Source organism: Tachypleus tridentatus, chromosome 7 (genome assembly GCF_004210375.1).
Source record: "Tachypleus tridentatus isolate NWPU-2018 chromosome 7, ASM421037v1, whole genome shotgun sequence".
NCBI lineage: Eukaryota > Metazoa > Arthropoda > Merostomata > Xiphosura > Limulidae > Tachypleus > Tachypleus tridentatus.
In genome coordinates this window covers 12,797,648-12,818,688 of record NC_134831.1, presented here as the reverse complement: position 1 = coordinate 12,818,688, position 21,041 = coordinate 12,797,648, and the positions used below count along the sequence as shown (strand labels likewise).

The 21,041-nt window shown below is 32.9% G+C and overlaps 1 protein-coding gene across 3 annotated transcripts in view; it reads right to left on the bottom strand.

Annotated features, from left to right (window-relative positions):
• Positions 1-5,419: 5,419 nt before the first annotated feature.
• Positions 5,420-21,041, bottom strand: part of LOC143255133 (PTB domain-containing engulfment adapter protein 1-like) — a 46,837-nt gene continuing 31,215 nt past the window's right edge. For 2 of the 3 annotated variants that reach the window (XM_076510331.1, XM_076510332.1), the window contains 7 exons: positions 20,180-20,314; positions 19,291-19,407; positions 17,058-17,159; positions 15,979-16,104; positions 12,791-12,947; positions 11,644-11,816; positions 5,420-7,027 (listed from right to left, as the gene is read on the bottom strand). In XM_076510331.1, coding sequence (XP_076366446.1) covers positions 6,944-7,027; positions 11,644-11,816; positions 12,791-12,947; positions 15,979-16,104; positions 17,058-17,159; positions 19,291-19,407; positions 20,180-20,314 — 894 coding nt within the window. In that variant the 3' untranslated portion in view covers positions 5,420-6,943. Of the gene's footprint in view, positions 7,049-11,643; positions 11,817-12,790; positions 12,948-15,978; positions 16,105-17,057; positions 17,160-19,290; positions 19,408-20,179; positions 20,315-21,041 lie in introns of all 3 variants that reach the window. The other variant, XM_076510333.1, reaches the window with a different exon arrangement.

Genomic DNA, 21,041 nt, shown 5'->3' with positions numbered 1-21,041 from the left:
GATCATTCTGGTTAAATGGGTACACTGTAAGAATATGAATCGGATACAACTGTTTGATCAGACAAGAATTGCCGGAGAGCTTGCGGCGGGTGTTGCTGATTAGCTACCTTCTTACTAATATCAATTAAAAATCAGGGACGATTGTGCTCGGATATCCCTCCTGGAGATTTGTGCGAAAATTCTGAAACAAATATATTTTTTTTTATTTGTAGTTATGTCAAGCCTAACGCACATTTTAAAAACGGTTGAAAACACTTAACGTTGAATTTATAAGTATTAAGAAACCAAAGAAACTGAACGTTAGACACGGTTACAGAAAAACATACAGTACAATAATTTGTTTCTTTTGAATTTCGCGCAAAGCTATACGAGGGCTATCTCCGCTAGTCGTCCTGAATTTAGCAGTGAAAGACTAGAGGGAAGGCAGTTAACCATCACCACCCACCGCCAACTCTTGGGTTGCTCATTTACTAAGGAATAGTAAAATTAAAAGTCAAAGGTTCTAAATACCTGGCTATGCAGGGCCTATTACAAGAAAATAAATCAACCACAGGAAACAAAAGTAAAACAGGAAGAGGGGTTTGGTAGTAAAGGTGCTTGACAAGCAATCAACGGGTTACAGATTCGAATCCCCGTATCACTAAACATGCTAACCTTTTCAGACGTTGAAGCATTATAATGTGACGATAAAAAATTCATTTTGAATTCACTATTCATTGATAAAAAATTCAGGGCGGCTACCGCAGATAGCCTTCGTGTAACTTTGCGCGAAGTTCTAAACAAACCCAAGCAATTACTTGCACAAGTCGCTTCTATCACTACTCTTACTGTGGTTTGTCCTCACCTTTCTAATATCCTAGGCCATCAAAATATTGCACATCATGAAAGACACCCTCCTATTTATATCAGCTTGTACAAACCCCTGTATCTCTCTCACATCTATATAAGTAGGCCCTTACGCCAAAAAGAAAGGCCACAGAAGGTCTTCATCAGGCAATCATAACTCTCAAGAATTACGACTGTAACAAATAATTTTGTCCGGGCAAATGATTAGAGAAAGTTACCAATGATTGCCTCCCGTTTGCGATGACTTTAACTAAACGCAAAACACCTGTATGAAAGTTTAGAAATATTTACATTGATAACGGTAAAACTATATTCCTATACAAGTTATGGAATAATTTTGCATTGTTACCCGGACTATGTAAAGTCATAAGAACAAAACTTGTATAAATATTGGGATGCATTTACTTGTATGTTGGATTTCACTTTTAACGACATATTCGGCCATAATTCCAATAACATTTCACTGTTACATCTTTAAAAGACTTTTATTAACAAAACTGTTAATAAACACTCACTGTGAATGTAGTTTGCTTCTCTTCTCAACATACAAGGTGCCATTGTGTTGTAGTGCTAGTTAATGTTACCATGGTAATAAATCTTTCAGAACTTAGAGCAATAACATATCTCTATTTAGACACATTTTTAAATTGCTTCACTTTACTCATCGCCCTTGTAAACAGGACTAAGTCAGTTTTGGCTTGCATTAATTCTCTTGTTAGGTAGGTTATACTCAGCTGAGGTCAACAAGTAGCTTGCAGTTCCGTCTTTAACCTGTTGTTTTGAGCTAGGCTTTCGCTTCAGTCATCACGTATATCTTGAAAAATAACAGATGCATACAAGAACAATAAAACTTGGAATACAATATAATGGACTGGCCTCTAAATTTAACTTTTATCTACTTATTGTTACAATAATTTTACATTGTTAATTTTTATTTTGATATACAACTAGCCTAAATATTCTAAACTAGTAGAATCTCGTGAGATATTGGGATTATGGCCGAAAATGTTAAAAAAACGAAGGTGCCCAACTGATAAGTCAATGCAACCTCGTCTCTATACGTTTTAGTATGACTTTTTAAGTCCAAGTGAGAACAGTATATTAACACGTTGGCTTCTACACGATCAACCGGTGAGTCGTGCTCTGTTTTCTTTTTAAAGGCCCACTTATTAGCTGGGAGGCAACGGCTACATATACACTCTTCATAAAAAAAGTAATTGTAAATTGACTAGTAGGATCCTGGAAAGTTTCGGCAAAATAGGCTTGGGAATCAACGCGTTAAAGTTGCTTTGTTCATTATTTAGTTAATTTTTAGGACTGTTTAGCAGTCCACTTTAATCAACAGTTAATGATAAATATATTCAATATTTAGTTGCATCATTCCTTTAAATGTGTGGGATAAACCAACATCAGATGCCCTGACTGTCTATTGTAACTTCTTTTGTATAAACTTTGTGAAATATTCCTATAAATGAGTTTATATATTTCAATACTTTAGGTTAAATTTATTTAAAATTTCCTTTTTGTAGGTTTTTCTGTCAAATTAGGGCACAAAAACCACGTTTATCTTTATTACTGACCCGTAACCTACGACTGTTATACGTATAGATTAAAAACGCTAAATTTCAATGTTGGCTTTTTGCAGCGAGCACAGCAAAGATAGTCCACCTGCGGATTCTCTTAACAACAAAACCTCTAGTGCGTTCTTGCCTGTTTCACATCAGTCTATCTGATTTACTATTAGACTGCGGATTGGAACTTGTTTCACATATATACATTTGTTTCATATAAAATAAAAATTATAGTGTTTCAAAACCAACAGTCATGAATAATATTTCAAGTGTAACTTCTCTTAACTATTTTGGGGTTGTTTTTCATTTTACGCAAAACTGTACATTCGGCGCTCTGTACTGTGTCTGATGCGAGAATCGACTGTCGGATTTTTGTCATAATATTCTTTCGTTTAACATAGAAACAACCAAGATCAGCAATTCTAGATAACGTAGTAATTTCAAGTAAAAATATTATTTCCCCTAAAGGGCACAGAAAGTCACCTAGAAGGGTCATTTCTTTCAGCCACTCGCACCATTACGCAGTAATTTGTCGTCTGTCAGTCAGTCACTAGACATTAAAATGCCACGAGGAGAATTATACCCTATATGTTACAAGAAAGCAAAAAATGAAAATATTTATTACTTTTAATTTTAGTTTTTCTTACTCTCGAAACAGAACACTTATGGGGATACTGTACACGTACATATACATTTTTAAATTAGGTTTTCTAAAATGTATATACAACTCTTACGTTTAAAAATATATGGATCTTTTGATAAATTTTAACATAGCATGTGATCAAATCAAAACATAGTAATACAGTAAGTTTGAGTTCATTTTTCCTAATGGTGCCACCAAAAACATGTATCATATAAAATTAAATACTCATTAGCGTCATAAAATTAATTTTAAATGGTCAATAATTGTTACATTACTTTTTATTTCTCATAAAAATATTGCGCAGTTCCCCACGATGTGTCATTTACAAAATAGTCGTTTTAGGCTAAGTTCTGAGAACATTAAAACGGTGTGGTTTTTGACACTTGTTTTTTCTCGTCTCACTACGCTATTAGGATCCGCTAACATAATCTTTCGACCACTGTTGTGTTTATCGGATACGGTTTTATTTTTCAATATCCATACTATTTGTAGTTGAGCACAAAACTGCACAATGGACTAGCTGTTCTCTGCCAACTGCAAATTCTGAAACCTGGTTTCTAGCGAGGTAAGTCCACCGACTTCTGTGCCACTGGAGGGATCCATATATATATATAAAGTCGACTGGTTTGGGTTGAGAAAATTTTTATGTAGAGGAGTGAACAACGGTCATTGTCAGGTTCACAAAGAAAGAAAGAGGAAACTGACCGATAGCTGACTACATGTTTCAAGGGTGTGTGTAATTGAGTGTAGGAATGTAGAGGGCGTCCTTAGATTTTGATTATATTTATTAATATAGGTATAAAGATGTTCCTTTGTATTGGTTTATTTTGGGCTTGAGTTGTTGTATAAGTAGGCTTCTTTAATTTTGCGTGTGTTTATGTTTGTTTATTTATTTAGTATTTGAGTGTTTTTTTATGGTTAAGTTGTGTTTATTTTATTTAGTGTGTTCGAAAACGAATGAAGGTGACTTTTTGTGTTCTTCGAATCTGGTTTCCATTTTTCTACTTGTTTCTCCAATATAGAAGTCGTGTCAGTTATCACATTGTATTTTATAAATAATCACCACGGTTTATTAAAAGAGGGATCCAATTAGCCAGAACATTAACCACAATTAAATGGGAAGTATAGGTCTCACATTTTATAGTTACGTCACAGTATGTTGGCACGTTTCCAATTTTTCATTCAATGCTCGGCTAAGTAAACCTAAGTTTGCACAAAACTTCAGTTGTTTTTCGCGAAATTCTTGCTGTTATAAACATGCAAAGATGCATACTTTTATTCGTTTACACTAGATTCAGTTTTAAAGGACCTTATAACAATGTAAAAGAAACTCTCACAAGAAGAATATATATACATTGTGTGACAAATACTTTTAACTGGTTTTCTTTCAGATTTACAACCGTATCTACTAATAAGCAAAATTGCCTGAACTGATATGAACGATAAGAGTCTCAATAGAAAAACAGATATTGTTTAGCTCAAAATTCCAGACAGATGCAGTTCATAGCACGTAAATGTAAAATATTTCCAAAATTGGACATACTTGAAAAACTGTACAAGTTTTCACAGCTTGAGAAGTTCTGAGATCATCTTATACATAAGATCTCTTCGACAATGAGAAAGTACCAATATTATATTCAATCAAAAAAATAAATTAAATTTGAAATACCGGTACTGGAACAGATATAAAACTAACAGGTGTTGTGGCAGTTGAAAGAGTAAAAGAAAAGTATGTTGTAATTGAGCTCACCTGAGAGAACAAGCTGTTAATTATAGAAATATATTTTAATAAATACTGTTGTAGACCAACGTCTCAGGTTATGGGTTTGAGTTTGTTTTGAACTTTGCACAAAGAAACATGATGACTATTTGGGCTAGCCATAACTAATTTTGAAACGAAAGACGAGAGAAGAAGCTAGTCATCACTACCCACTGCCAGCTCTTGCCAACAAATAGTGGCATCCACCATCACACATTAGAGTGCCCCTATGAGTGAAAGGACGAGGAAAATAAACTGGACTTGTATTTCCAAGTAGAAATCCTTTGTTCTTTTACAACCTGTTTCACTAGGTTTTTGAAATCAACGTTTCTTAAAGCCCCCAATTTTCAGGCTTCCTGCACTTTCATCACATCTGTTTCAATAATAGCAATAAAAAAAAAATAATCACAAAATATTTGTTATATAATTATTTCTACTGTATCAAAACTAATACTAAAGAATATCAAAAGCTAATTAAGGTTAAACTCGTTAAAAACAAAAACAGTCATTGGATGGATTATTTTCCTCACTGTTTTGGCATTTTTTAAACATGTTTTAATTATACTACAAATCAAAGTAAAGCATCAGTTAATACATATATCGTTTGGTACATAATGTTGTAAAATTTATTTTTTTTCTAGCCAGAAGCTAAAAACACATTTACAATGTAACTTCACAGAAAATATTCTATTTTTATGTTAAACAAAAAAAAAAAACAGCCCAGATAAAGCCACCACCCCACATTCTGAGCACAACTTATCACAGATTACAGACAGGTCATTTACCAATATGATTATATGGCTTTTTGGAAAACTTATTTCATGACTAACAAACACACAGTCATATTTTCACAACAAATGTATTTTACACACCAAATCAAGACAAAGTAAATTATATTTTAAACATAGAGCAGTAACTGTAATAAAATTTACATATCAACTTTTAAAGGTTTTATAATTTCTGCAAAATTAATACAACTGATTCTAAATAAAGCAGGTTTCAAATATTGTACACTTTTCACTCAAAACTTGTTTTAAATGAAAGTTATTTGGTCTTTGCTTTTTGCAGGTTTAGTATTTAATTGCTTAAGTTAATTATATATATTATTCTAAAAAGTTGGATGAAGATTTTCTGCTAATTATTTAAAACAGCAGCACAAACCCATTATTCTACATATACATCCCCCAAAGGTGTAATTAATCTTATAGTTTCCACTGTTTTCTCAATGATAAACGAGCTATGATGCCTTACAGTTTATTCTGATAAAGCCACATTGTCAACATCTTGCCTGAATCCAGAGTAAATGATTGCATTTTTATTTCACCTACATATTTCTTATGATGTATTTCTAGAGCATTTCTGCTTAAATTAAATATTTTTAACAGGTTTTTCCAAATATACTTAACCTTACTTACTATACTGTTAATTATGTACATATTTTATTGATAGTTAAAAAAAAGGCACAACTTTCTTCTGATGAAACATCACACATTTAACTTCAGTTTAATAGTCAGAACAATAAGAGGGAACTGTACATTCTTTTTTATTCCAAAAGTTTAAAATAAATTTCACTTTTGACCAATAATTTTATAAACCATAAAAACATCCATATTCAAATATATATAAATAATTTCAACATTTTACAGATAAAACAATCTCGGACAAAAGATCACTTCAGAATTCTTAAATATATAACATTTTCTTATTTATGCAGTTTAATCATATAGATATTCATAAGCTGAATAATTAACATACATTTATGTGCTACCCACATTGTGATCACCCAATGTCTATCTGAAAAATACTAAAACACCAATCAAGTCTTTCAAGAACATCCTCTCTGGGAGTAGATCATAAAATCACACAATTGGAAGTACAGAATTAAATCACTTATCTATATATAAAAACAGTTCAGAAAATCCCAACAGTTGAGTAACTACAAAATAATCAATGGGGTAAATAATCTTGTCATTTAAACATGACAATAAATGTTTAACCAGCCATTGAACAAATCATCCCTTACTCTTTCAATTATATATTACAATAAACTCTATGAATCTTTTAAACAATCATCCTTTTGAGATATACTTTTAATACTTAATCAATTCAATCCAGATTATGGGCTTAAGTTGTCTTGTTATTTAAAGGATCCAAAGTGTCCAATGTAAAGTCATCATTTCCAAAGGATAGTCCATGACTGAAACCATCCTAACAGAAGAAGATCAGACACTGAATCAATAAGACAGAATTTTTCATAAGTCAAACAAGTCAAAAATACTTCAGAATTTCTTACGGAAAAAGTAACAATAAATATTTTATAAATTATATTCTTAAAAATACAACTCATAACCACAAACATTTAAAGTTCTATTCAAGCCACACAGTGAAAATCTGGATTTGATGTTATTTTTAATATTAACTGTAACTGACAATGTGGCATAAATCTTTGATTTGGCCAACTTCATCTAATGATACTGCTACATTTATATGTATATAGAAAATTTGTATTTAGAATGAAATTTCCATTAAAATAAAAACTTGCAAATTATTATACATATAACTAATCCAGAAAGCTTATAACTGGAATAAAATTAAAGTTATTATTACAAAAGAGGTAACAGGTTTTATACATTTATGGAAAAATATAAAAAATGTCTGACTACAAAAATAATTTATTTTTTACATACAAAACATTACCTTAGTTTAATGAGCATGATAAAAGTTTGTGGATTGAAATGATATGCACTAGAACGTTCAGTAAAAACAAGTCTCACGAGACTAAACACCTATATATTACTTAAGATAAAACAGGTTAGCACTAATACAATTTATTTCTTTATCTATTATTGTATGGATATATGTTGTTCAGCTAAAATAATGATCTGTTAGTAACTATAACTCAAGACATACTTTAAACACTGGTTCCCTTTAAAAATTATTTAAATGTTTACATTATTTAAATAATTAACTAACATCTACAGTTGAAAGCCATAGTACTTAAACCACACTACATCTGCCATATTAAGTGTCAATAAGGTATTTTTGTCTAACACTAGGACTAATCACACCAGATAAAAATACTCTTTTTTCACTTCTAAACAAGAATTAATTAATTAATTATTAATGACTCGCAAAACACTTGCAGTAGTTTTAATGCCCTTTCCTTGAATTTTTCCTTATTATATCATTTTCATGCATGGCATTCAAGCTACACTTTCTCATAGGCATTATGTGTTAAATCAACAATTACTAGTTTATTTGAAAAAAATTAGGTGATCAGACAAACAGACTCACATAAGTAAAGTAAACAGTAATGGTATTTATAATAATGTACAGAGTATGGAACAGTTGGTTGGTTGGTTTGGTTTGGTGTTTTATGGTGCAAAGCAACTAGGCTATCTGCACCAAACATCTGGTGAAAAGTTAAAATTAAAGTAAAATTATTAAAATTCATAAAAGGAAATTAAGGTAAAACTAAACAAGGTTAAAACAAACAAACATAAATAGCATTAAAACCTATTTTTACGCCTAGTCTACAACAGCAAGAGAAAAACAACAGCAATACAAATTGTAAAGGACTTTCTGTAGCATAATTGTAATTATCATAAATCTCCAGAATGACTAACAGGTTAGTTCAAAAACCACCATTAGTCACCTGAAGTTGGACTTTCCAGTCCTAGTTCTGAGTTACTTGACGTTATGGCCATTTTCAGAAAGTAATAAAAGTTTTAAAAGACTTGTAGCAAAATTTGAATTATAACTCACTAGGATGAGTAATGGGTAGTTCAAGCAGCAGCGTTAGTCACCTGAAGTTGGCCTTTCCACTCCTGGTTTTGGGTTATTTGACATTACGGCCATTATCTAATTTCAAATCGAACTAAATGGACTTTGATTCTTTAAAGGGAATCACATTAAAAAAGGTCTAATGTATAAATTAAAAACTTAAATACCATTAAAGAGATTAAAGGTCTTTAAAAACTAAAAACATTTCTAAGGTCGACAGTGTCACCATCGCCAATAAAACTGTCTAACGTTACAGATAAACCTTGGGGCAAAACATGTTTAAAATGGTGCTGTAGTTGAGAGTCATAATGACGGCAAGTAAAACGTGGCTTATTGCGACTTGAGTGTTACACAGACAACACGTTGGTGCATTAGTCCCAGATAAAAAAAAAAAAAAGAGAGAGAGTTAAAAAACTGACCAACACGTTGTCTAGTTTGAACTTCTTTCCAATCCTTATGAAAGCAAGATGGCTAAAGTCCAATAGAGGGTTTTATTTAGAAAAGCTTGTTTTCACATTGCTCAATCCAAGTCGATTGCCAACTGGCACGGAGCTGATCCTTGAATACAGGATCATAGTCCATGTATTGAACAGGCACAGCAGTGATAGTGCCAGAGCAGACAGATGCAGCTGGTGTTGGTGAGCTCGTTCCTGTGAATAGCAACATGGCCCAGTATCCAGAAAAACTGTTGTTGAAAAAAAGTAGTTGTTAAAGAAAAATAGGTTTGTAAGTTTTAAATACTGCAAGAACAGGGTGTGAACCAACTTGAAGCCATTCCAGGGCCAGTAGAGAACTAAGTGAGTCAGTATAAATAGTGCAGTTCAAGTACTCCTTAGCTTCTATGTGATCCAGGGCAAGAAAACTGGCGTACAGTTCAGCAGTGAACACAGAAGACAGGTCACTTTGGGGGACTGTAGTGAGCCATGGCAGGAAAAGAAGTATGGCTCACCAAGAAAGGAAAAGACAACCTCAGGTGGGATGCTTTGGTAAGGAACAAAGTTTTGAAACATACAATAAAGACAGTTGCATATGACAGAGGTGCAAAGAAGGTTCATGAGACTATGTTTATAAGTTCTGAACTGGGAAAGTGCAGAAAGTTCTGGTACAGAGCCGAAGTTGTTGATGATGAATGGGGTCCAGTATCTTTAAGGTCGAGGTCCTAGCTGAGCAATAGACCAGTGATCCATAGTAGAGTTTTGATCAAACAAGAGCACGATATATCTTTAGTACAGGACATTGATCCATTCCTCAAGTGGTGGAAGAGAGGACACAGAGGATGTTCAGTGCTCTTGTACATTTGACCCATAGCTGCTTGATGTGTGGTATAAAGGTCAGCTTATGGTCAAAGATAAGCCCCAAGAACTTTATCTCAGGGACCACAGACAGCACAACTTCACCAAGATGGAGTTCAGGATCAGGGTGAATATTCCTTTGGTGGAAAAAGTGCATGCAAATGGTTTTAGAGAGAGAGAAGTTAAAGTTGTTTGCTGTGGTCCACCTCAGTTAATGATTGAAGGCAGTCTGTAGCTGCTGCTCAATACACCTCATGTTCAACAACTGATGAGATGTGAAAGTCATTGACATAGAGCCTGATTGCAACAGTGAGAGGAAGTTGTTCAGTAATGGCATTAATCTTTACATTGAAAAGTGTGACACTCAAAACACAGCCCTGAGAGACTTCAAGTTCCTGTAGAAAAGAATGGGAAAGTGTCAAACTCACACAAACTAGGAATCCCCTGTTCATTAAAATAGTTTTAATAAAAATGGGCAAATGGCCATATAACCCTTATGTATGGAGGTCTCACAAAATGCCATACCTCCATGTTGTATCATAAGCCTTCTCAATGTCAAAGATTATTGATACAAGACGTTATCGTTTGAGAAAGGCTCCTATGATTGACGTTTTAAGTTGAATCAGGTGGTGCATGGTGGAAAGCTGTTGTTGTAACCCACACTGGGTGGGCGAGAGGAGGTTGTTTGATTCGAGGAACCAAACAAGATGAGCATTAACCATTCTCTCTAAGGTCTTACAGAGACAGTTCATCAAAGAAATTGGACGGTAGTTTGAAGGAATCTTGGGATCATTTCCAAATTTAGAGAAAGGTAGGATAATAGCCTGGTACCAGGCATCAGGAAAAACATTCTCTTGCCAGATCCTGTTAAAAACAATCAGAGGTATGGCAAGAGAAGCAGGAGATAAATGGCACAGCATTTCATAGTCTACATCATCAGGTCTGACCGATGTACTGCCAGACCGACAGAACAGTTATGAGCATTCATTGTAGCACAGTCTTAGGAGTTGAAATAAAGAAACTCAAAAAAGTAAAGAACAAAATCATTAATAAATAAAAAAGTATCTAAACGGTAATTATAGGAGTTGATAAAACGAACTAATGCTATATTTTTGCAAAGTAAGGTAAACAAAGTTGTAACAAATGTAAACGTAGCTGAATATACAGAAATGTCTGAATCCATGTTCACAAAGTGATAAGCATATGGTTTTGAATGAATTATGCATGCATATTTTAGATCTAAATACGTTAAGAAAGAATAAAACAACTACATAAGCATAATGTTAATGTTTTTTAGAAAATTACTTGCAGGTTAAGTGTTGTTATGTGAAATACTTTTAAATAAAAAACTAATGTTAAAGAAATTGAAGCCAGTAATCACATGGTAAAAATAACAATGTGTACCATACTCATTGCATTAAAAAGTTTGGCTAAGTGAAACAGGTAAGGTAATTCTGAATGGAAAAGCCAATATACAAGCTGGGACTCCTTAGAAAAAGGCCTTTCTAATTATATGAAATTTGTAACATTTGACCAAGATATGTTCCATGTAAGTTATAGACAGACAAATTCAAGTGTATTATTTATATACATTTGAAAGTTCTTGAAATCCTGAGATTTTTGAGATATACTTGATGTTTTTATGTTCATTTTTTCACTACACCACAGTGAACAGTATTAATTAAATTAGTTATATATTTGTTTATTTGTAGAAAGAGAGAGAAAGAGATAGATAATTCTGAGTTGTACCTTCATTTCTGATAGTTTTTTATCAATGAATCCAATGGCATCTTCTAAGTCCTTGGGCTTCACTCCATATGCACTAAAATCTCCCATCCCAAAGGGATCATTAGCCTCATCTATTAGCATAAATGGTTCTGCACCAAACATGTCTTTTGCTTCATCAGCTTCCTCAAATATCACTGAAAGGAAGAATCGAAATATTATTACAGATTCATTAATAATTAAAAAAACTACTTTGATCAGCATCACGAAATGTCACTTGAACAAACAAACAAAATATTTATATCTTTATCAAAGCTGGGCAAAAAGTTAAAAATGCAATTGAGAGAGAACTGGAACTGAGTGGATTTCATAATAATCCATAATGGCGAGAAAACTCACTTGTAAAGAAACATATATGTAAAAAACGGCTAGTATGGGCAGAGAAAGCTCTATGCAAACAACTAAATAAAGAAACAAACATAAACAAACGCAAAATTAAAAAAGCCTTACTTATACAACAGCTCAAGCCCAAAATAAACCAATACAAAGTAACATCTTTATACCTATATTAATAAATATAATCAAACATCTAAGCATGCCCTCTACATTCCTACACTTAATTACACAACAGCCTTCAAACACAGTCAGCTATTGGTCAGTTACCTCTTTCTTTCTTTGTGAACCTGATGATGACTGAAGAAGGTCGAAACATTTTTCACTCCTCTACAGTTTTCTCTACCTATACCAGCAGTTTTTACATATACATGAGTGGATTTCAATTTAATGATCTTAATTAATCAATAGATGATTCAAACTAGTTAGACAAAAACTTGTTTGATCAGCTATATCAAATGTTACTGAAAGAGGGAGACAAAATATTAACCAAGTTTTAATAATAATTGTGATTAAATGAAAACTGAGACTTGGTGTATTTTCAAATCCATAATACTATTTGCTGAACAAATAAGATTAAATCACAAAAATCTGATTTCAGATCAGATCAGAAATGTTGGATCCACATTTACACATCACATACAAGGAAAAGAATATTAGTTTGATAAATGTGGGTTAAGACAGTTTACAGACAATAAGAAGATTGAGAACAAAATCTTATTGAATTTAGAATCAGCTCTTACAAACAGTAAATAAAATATCAATAAAAACACATTACCTTGTTTTTTAGCATTCTGATTGAAATCACCTCCATAATGAAATCCAGGATCTCCTCTAGGGTTAAAATCCTCTCTAACATCAAGGTCAAGATTTTCTAGTCTACGACCCACAATAGGAACTTGGAAATTTATATCAGATAGCTCAAGTAGGAGATTCTAAATTCAACAGATTCCAAAAAATAAATCAAAAACTACTATTTATATCTTGCTCCAAATACTAAGCTAAATGTTTATGCTACTAACTTAGAGTTTACATAAACATAACCAGGTGAAAAACAAATCTGATAACATTATTCAATTAACTGTTTGAAAACGTTTCCTTGCAGATAATAGTAAAAACAAATCTGAAAATTATTACTGCAAATGAGATCCCAGGAAAATATAAAAAAATACAATAATTGGTTGGTTGGTTGATTTAGTGTTTTATGGCATAAAGCAGCTATGCTATCTGTGCCAAAAATCCGGTGAAAAGGTAAAAGTAAATTAAATGTAGCAAATTTCATAAAAGGAAATGAAGGTAAAACAAAACAGTTTTCAAAAATAAATAGCATAAAACCAATGTTGACATCTAGTCCACAATGTTAAGAGAGAAACTACAGTAAGAGAAGTTGTAAAGGACTTTCTGTAGCATAATGGTAATGATCATCACCTGCCAGGAACACTAACAGGTAAGTACAAGAACCACCATCAGTCACCTGAAGTTGGCCTTTCCAGTCCTGGTTCCGAGTTATGTGTCATTATAACCATTTTCAAAAAGTAATGAAATAAAAGAGTTAAAAGATATGTAGAAAAATTTTAATAATAACTTGCTAGAATGGCTGATGGGTAGTTCAAACAGCAGCATTAGTCACCTGAAGTTGGCCTTTTCAGTCCTGGTGTCGAGTTATTTAATGTTACGGCCATTTTCTAATTTCAAACCAAATTAGACAGACTGATTTTTTAAAGGGAACCACATTAAAAAGGTTTAATGTATAAATTAAAAAACTTAAATGACAGTAAAAAGATTAATGACCTTTCAAAAACTAAAAACTTTACCAAGGTGGACAGTGTCACCATGACCAATAACACTGTCTAATGTTATGGACAAACCTTGGGACAGAACATGGTTAAAATGGTGTGCTGCTTAGAGACGTAACAATGATAAGAAAGTAAAACGTAGCTTAGTGTGATCTGAGTGTTACACAAACTACACACTGGTGCATCAGTTCCAGATAAAAGAAAACAATGAGTTAAAAAACTGTGACCAATGCATAGTCTAGTTACAACAACTTCCTCCTTCCGATCTTTTTGGAAGCAAGATGGCCAAGGTCCAATATAGGGTTTTATTTGGAAAATATTGTTTTCACGTTGCTCACTCCAGGTCGACTGCCAGCTAGCATGGAGCCAAATCTTGAATAGAGGACCATAGTCCATGTATGGAATAGGCACAATGGTGATAGTGCCAGAGCAGACAGATTTAGCTGCCGTGTCTGCGAGCTCTTTCCAATGAATACCAACGTGGCCCCATATCCAGAAAAACTGGATAGAAGTAGATGTTAAAGAGAAATGGGCCAGTCGATTTTGAATAGTGGCAAGAACAGGGTGTGAACCAACGTGAAGTGATTCCAGGGCCAGTAGAGAACTAAGTGAGTCAGTATAAATAATGTAGTCGGAGTGCTACTTAGCCTCTATGTGATCAAGGGCAAGAGAAGTGGCATACAGTTCAGCAGTGAACACAGAAGCTGTAGAGGGTATTCCTCGAGCAACCACTGAACTGCAACAAACCATGGCAGAGTCCAAAGAGTCACTTGATTTTGAACCATCCATATAAAGAGGAATGGATTGTTTGAAAGATGTACAGTAATTGAAAGATGGTACTTCCAATCGGGAGTATCTGCTTTTCTCAGATGACTTAAAGAAAGGCCACATTTGGGGACTGTAATAAGCCATGGTGGGATGGGCTGACCAGTGGATACTGCAATGTTATCCAAGAACAGACCCAATTCATCCAACTGCACCTGGTACAAAGGCCAAAGGGAGCAATGGCCCACCGAGGAAGGAAAACAATCCCAGTTGGGATGTTTTGATAAGGAATGAAGTTTCAAAGCATGCAGTAAACACAGTTGCAAATGGCGAAAGTACAAAAAAGGTTCATGAGACTATGTATAAACTCTGAACTGGGGAGGTGTGGAAAGCCCCAGTGCAGAGCCAAAGTCCTTGATGATTAATGGAGTCCAGCATCTTTAAGGCCCAGGACCTGGCAGAGCCATAGACCAATGATCCATAGTGGAGTTTCGATTGAATAAGAGCACGATATATCTTTAGCACAGAACATCGATCTGCTCCCCAAGTTGTGGTAGAGAGGACAAGGAGGATGTTTAGTGCTATTGTACATTTGACCCATAGCTGCTTAACGTGTGGTACAAAGGTCAGTTTACGGTCAAAGATAAGCCCCAAGAACTTGGTCTCAGGGACCACAGGCAGCACAACTTCACCGATACAAAGTTCAGGATTAAAGTGAATACCCTGTTGGCAGCAAAAGTGCATGCAAACAGTTTAGAGAGAGAAAAATTAAAGCCGTTTGCTGTGGTCCACTTCAGTACACGATGGAAGGCAGTTTGTAGCTGCTGTTCAATATATCTTATGTTTGACAACTGACATGAGATGTGAAAGTTGTCAACATAGAGTCCATTTGCAACAGTGGGAGGGAGTTGTTCAGTGATGGCATTAATTTTTTTACTGAAAAGAGTGACAATCAAAACACAGCCCTGAGAAACTCTAAGCTCCTGTAGAAAAGAACAGGAAAGTGTCGAACCCACATGAATTCGAAATCTCCTGCCCATTAAAAATTTTTAATAAAAATGGGCAAATTGCCACGTAACCAATATGTATTGAGGTATTGCAAAATGCTATACCTCCATGTTGTGTCATAAGCCTTATCAATGTCAAAGAATATTGATACAAGATGTTGTCCTTTGAGAAAGACTTCTCTGATTGACGTTTCAAGTCGAAGCAGGTGGTCCAAGGTGGAGTGCTGTCATTGGAACCAAATACAATAATGTAAAGTTTATTTTTAACGTTATACTTAGTAATGGTAATAGTTTGTTTTGTTTGATCTTGCACTGCAATTTTCAAAATTATAATGGTGGCCACATCTATGGGTGTTCCCACACACAGTAAAAAGAGGACAACAGCAAACAAAACTTACATCTGTTGGTGTTGTGGCTGTTAAAGTACGAGGTGGAACGGGAGGTTGAATTTCACCAAAAGAAGTGTCAGATTTATTTTTGGATGGTCCAGTTGTTGTGCCATTAACAATGTTCAACCCCGAGCTCTGGAATACAAGACCTTACCAAGTCACATACTCTGAAATAATTTTGTACAACTATATTAGGTGAAAATGCCATCAGAAAAGCCTTGAGATTCTAAGTTACACGACTTTGGAACAATGAAGCAAAAATAAGAAATACAAGAAAATAATGTGACTTTAAGAGTTATTATTACTAGTTTTGTTTCCAATAAAAATATTTGTAACTAAACCTTAACTACACAAAGTACCTAATGCTACATAGTAAGTTTTCAACTTGATGAAAATAAATATTCACATAAGTTAATTTTATTATTTTCAAAATCTCTCTTTACATTAAATAAATCTTTAATGCAGATGTTACTCTAATAAGAGACCTGAATTTAAACAGTTACACCTGTTTAACCAACCATAAATTTTAAGATCTGTGCAAAAAAAAAAGTTGCATTACAAAAAAGGGCAATATATAGTCATATTTTAACAAATGATTCTCGCTCTTTTATGTATAATGAAAAATCATGAAATGTAGTTACTTCACAAAAATATTTACTCAAGTTCAAAACATGATTTATTATAAAATCATGGATATTAGTCTACTAAAATGATTGAATTAATACTTCATAATTTTACAATGTCCCCCCCAAAAAAATTCTACAGCACTTAATGTTTACCAATATAACAGTCAACCAGCATAAAGGAGCAAACAAAACTACAAGGTAAAACACATTAATTGCCAACTTTCAAATGTTATAGTAATTGTGCTGTATTTCATAGTTTATAGAACATCACAAAAACTAGATTGTTTGAATATATGTCAAAATTTTGGGTAATGCATTAAGTATGAAATATATAAAATTAATCCAAAAAGTTACTGTCTGACAAATAAACTATGGTTTTTTGTAAAATCTGTAGTACATAAAATATACAGTAAGTTCAGAATTCATATAAAGTGTATTTTGAAAAAAACAACAACTTGAAACCTCTTGTTGGTTCTTATTTGACCCATCAGTTCTATCTCTTGAAGTTTGGAGTTTAGCAATTTTTTCACGTAATTCTGCATTCTCATTTTCCAGTTCCTGTACCTAAATAAGTAGATAAATTAACTATCTATAGATAAAAAAAATAAAAATATGAGATTATTTTAGTACTATTACTTCAACTTCTTTGGATTTAAGAAGAGTTGATTAAATCAGAAATCCTGAAGTTATATTTCATGTTACATTACACATTAAACACTAATATTGTATATCATATACATTAAATATAAAAAAGAAATACCAACTGTTTAGTTTCTCTATTGTTAAATTAACCATGATTCAAGAAGGTTACAAATATAAAATGTGGAAGTTTGTATCTATATTAGTAAACCATATGTTTCCACTGTGAGACCAGCAGCATCTACAGTAATCATAAGCCTGTTATCATGAAATCCAAACTAATCCTGGTAAAATATTGTGAATAATGAACAAATAAGAAAACCTACCTACTAAACTAATCTATTGTTCAGATGTACCCATCCAAGACTTGGTTATAATAAAGCAGATATATGAATAAACTGTGGAGGCATGGTGTAAAGTGCATACCTCTCCCACACAGTATTAATCATATTTGGCTCACAAAAAGTACAACAACGTGTCCAAATGTCTGTTTTATTGACATGGACCACTTTTGGCAGGACAGTGAGGGATAACTCAACAAATGTCCACGAAACATAAAAAAATATAATAAATTTCTTACTTATTATAGAGTAAACATAGTGTGAAACATTGGAATGTTTTATCCATGACTTTAATCCTAAAACATCCAAAAGCTAAATACTTTTAAGTTGGGTCATAATCCAAATGCATACCAACCTTCACCCAAATTTATTCAGCTGTTTTTGATAAATCTTGTTAGCAAACACAGGGATGAAATATAATCTTCAGTGGTGGAGGTAATAAAATTATTTAGTACTCTAATATTCCTTTAGTTAACAGTTACATTTGGAAAAATACCTGTAATGTGATAACAACTAAATACTAATCCTATAATTCAAAATAATGTACTTCCAAATTTTAGACTTAGACAAAATTAAAAAGAATGTAAGTTTAAAATGTCTAAGTATAAATTCAGAATGCACCTACTTCGAATTTACAAATACCTATAATGTAAAACCAGTAATTCTGAGATTATTATCTATAATTTAAAATTTTTAGTTATAATTTTCCTCATATAAGAAACACTGAAGTATTGGAGGGAGGAGTGCACCATTCTACAGATTATCAACTTCACTAATGATATTAATGTCATGATAACAAGAACTAACAAATGCATCAATGCAATATAAATTGCAGCAGAAAATGGAGCTAAAGAATATCACCTGCTTATGCTCTTTCAAAGTCTTATCCATTCCATCCTGAGTTAGATTATGCACTATTTATGACCAGTTTCAATTTTGAAAAAGAAAAGTACATTATTTAAAAGATCCTGATTTTCTGGGTCTTTCAATATCTAACTATTTTTTGGTTGATACTTTATGCTAATTATTTCATTATGATGATCAGAATGAGTCATACATAGATAAATAAAATTGCAAAGATACAACACACCCATTTAATATTGGTCTTTGAATGTAATTTAGCCACCCCATCAAAGTCTACTAAACCTCAATCTCAGTAACTTTGCACAGTATCAATAGAACCTACAGACAAGTTTCTCTTCCTAAAATCTTACAGTGTAAAGCCACTACACTTTTCAGTTTGTAATTCCAGCTCCACATTTTCCCTGCAGACACATAAAAATTAGATGATTGCCTAAAAGGAATCTCAAAAGCCAATCATGGTTGGACAGGTACTGTACAACAACTGAGATTGATCTAAGATGTCCTTATGTTGAAAAAAAAAAAAAAGACTTCCTCATATGTCTCAAGTGAACAGTCCTTCCCTCAGTCTTGTGTTTATTCTGTTAGAATAAATATCACTTATGTGAAAGAGATGTTTGTCGATGAAGCTTTAGCATCTTCAAGGCCAGGTTTTTTATCTCATAATATGTTAAAGAGCAAAGGTTTTATTTGTGCACTGTTTCTGTATGAAAATTCATATTAAAACTACTAACTCAGTTCACCTTCATGATAAATATAAAAATACCACTTAGACCATTACAATAATATACTAAAGCATTTCTTCTCTTTTGTTGAATTGCTAAATTATGTTTGATGTAAAGTATATATCTCACTCTCTTCTGCAGAATCATGTAATTTTTCTTCATTTCCATGTCCTTCCCAGAGGTTTCCAAGAACCGACGATATGCCAAGTCAAAGGCTTGTCCGATTGTTAATGTTATTTCTTGCGACTGAAAATTAAGCAAAAAAAAAAAGTTGTGAATTCATTTAGACACACATATCTATGGATGTTACTAGTGTAAAAAAATGCATTTCATGTTGATAGAATTGGAAGTTATTATCTACAAATGTAGACTAGTAGCTATAAATAACAAATTAATTTAAGAAATTGATTACAAATCAGACAATGAGTAAATTACACCAACAAAGGAAACTATGATTAAAAATCACATCTGTAGACTACAGTTTACAGCCAATTGAAAATCAAGTACTTGACCACAAAATTATTTGAAATGAATATTGAGTGTGAGGTAGATATTTAATTCATACTAATGAAATACAAGATGATTTCTGCAAGTTGTAAATGTTTTGTTAAAATTTAGATTCTGTTGTAGAACGAGTTGATAATAATGGATATCTCAGGAATAAAAAACAAAAAGGAACAGAGTATGGCTTGGCTGTTGTCATGTACAAAGCTAGAGAATGAACTATTTGTGTCCTGCCCACCATAAGAATCAAACATTGATTTTCAGTGTTGTAAGCCCACTGATTTTTCTCTGAGCCACTATGGGGCATAAGAGAGAGAGAGAGAGAGAGAGCAAAAAAAGTTAAACAATTATTGAACTGTAGTACTTAACTGTAAAGTTACAATAATTCATATAATAATAACAACTTGTGATATTTCATTTCTATAATTAAAACAAAATGCAAATTAATGTTGAACTCACAATTTTAAAGAATGTTCAACTTGAAAGCTACAAAACTGCTCAAAATAAAACTTACCAGTTTGTCACTTATAAAGACAAAGCAATTATGTTTTTCATTTTCTTCTTTGGCAATAAAACTGAAGAACTTTTTATCACATTTGTCATCAGCACAATATGATATCCGATGAAGTGGAAACTGATGGAAAATTTTCTTAACAGCAGATACAAAAATATAAATATATAAAATAATTTACAAACAGTAAAAATAGATAGCAACAATACTAAATTATATTTATTGAATTTGACAAAATATCAACACTTACTTTTATCTGAAGGAAAACAAAACTTGGAAACATATGGTAAAGGAATAATATAATGATATTCATTAGCTGATACACTTAATATAGTAGTGTTACTTCACTACAACAAAAGCTGTCTCCCAAACAAACTCATATGAACCATAACATGATTGTTATAGTAATATCAATACACAAATTTTAGATGTTTTTTAATAACTCTAATGACATGCAGTTTTCAATTAAAAGTGTGTTTATGGTTTGGTTTATTCTGAATTTCATGCAAAGCTACATGAGGGTTACCTGAGCTAGCCATCCCTAATTTAGCAGTATAAGACTGGAGGGAAGGCAGCTAGTTACAACCACCCACTGCCAACTCTTGGACTACTCTTTTGCCAACAAATAGTGGGATTGACCATTACATTACAATGTTCCCATGGTTGAAAGGGCAAGCATGTTTGGTGTGACAGGGATTCAAACTCATGACCCTCAAATTACAAGTTGAGTGTTTTAACCATCTGGCCATGCTGGGCCCAAGTGTGTTTATACTGTTGTATTCTGAAGTCACGTTTGTTTGTTTGTTTTTTATCATGAGCATGCACATCTTTCAAATTTCAAAATAAAAACTGTACATGAGCCAAC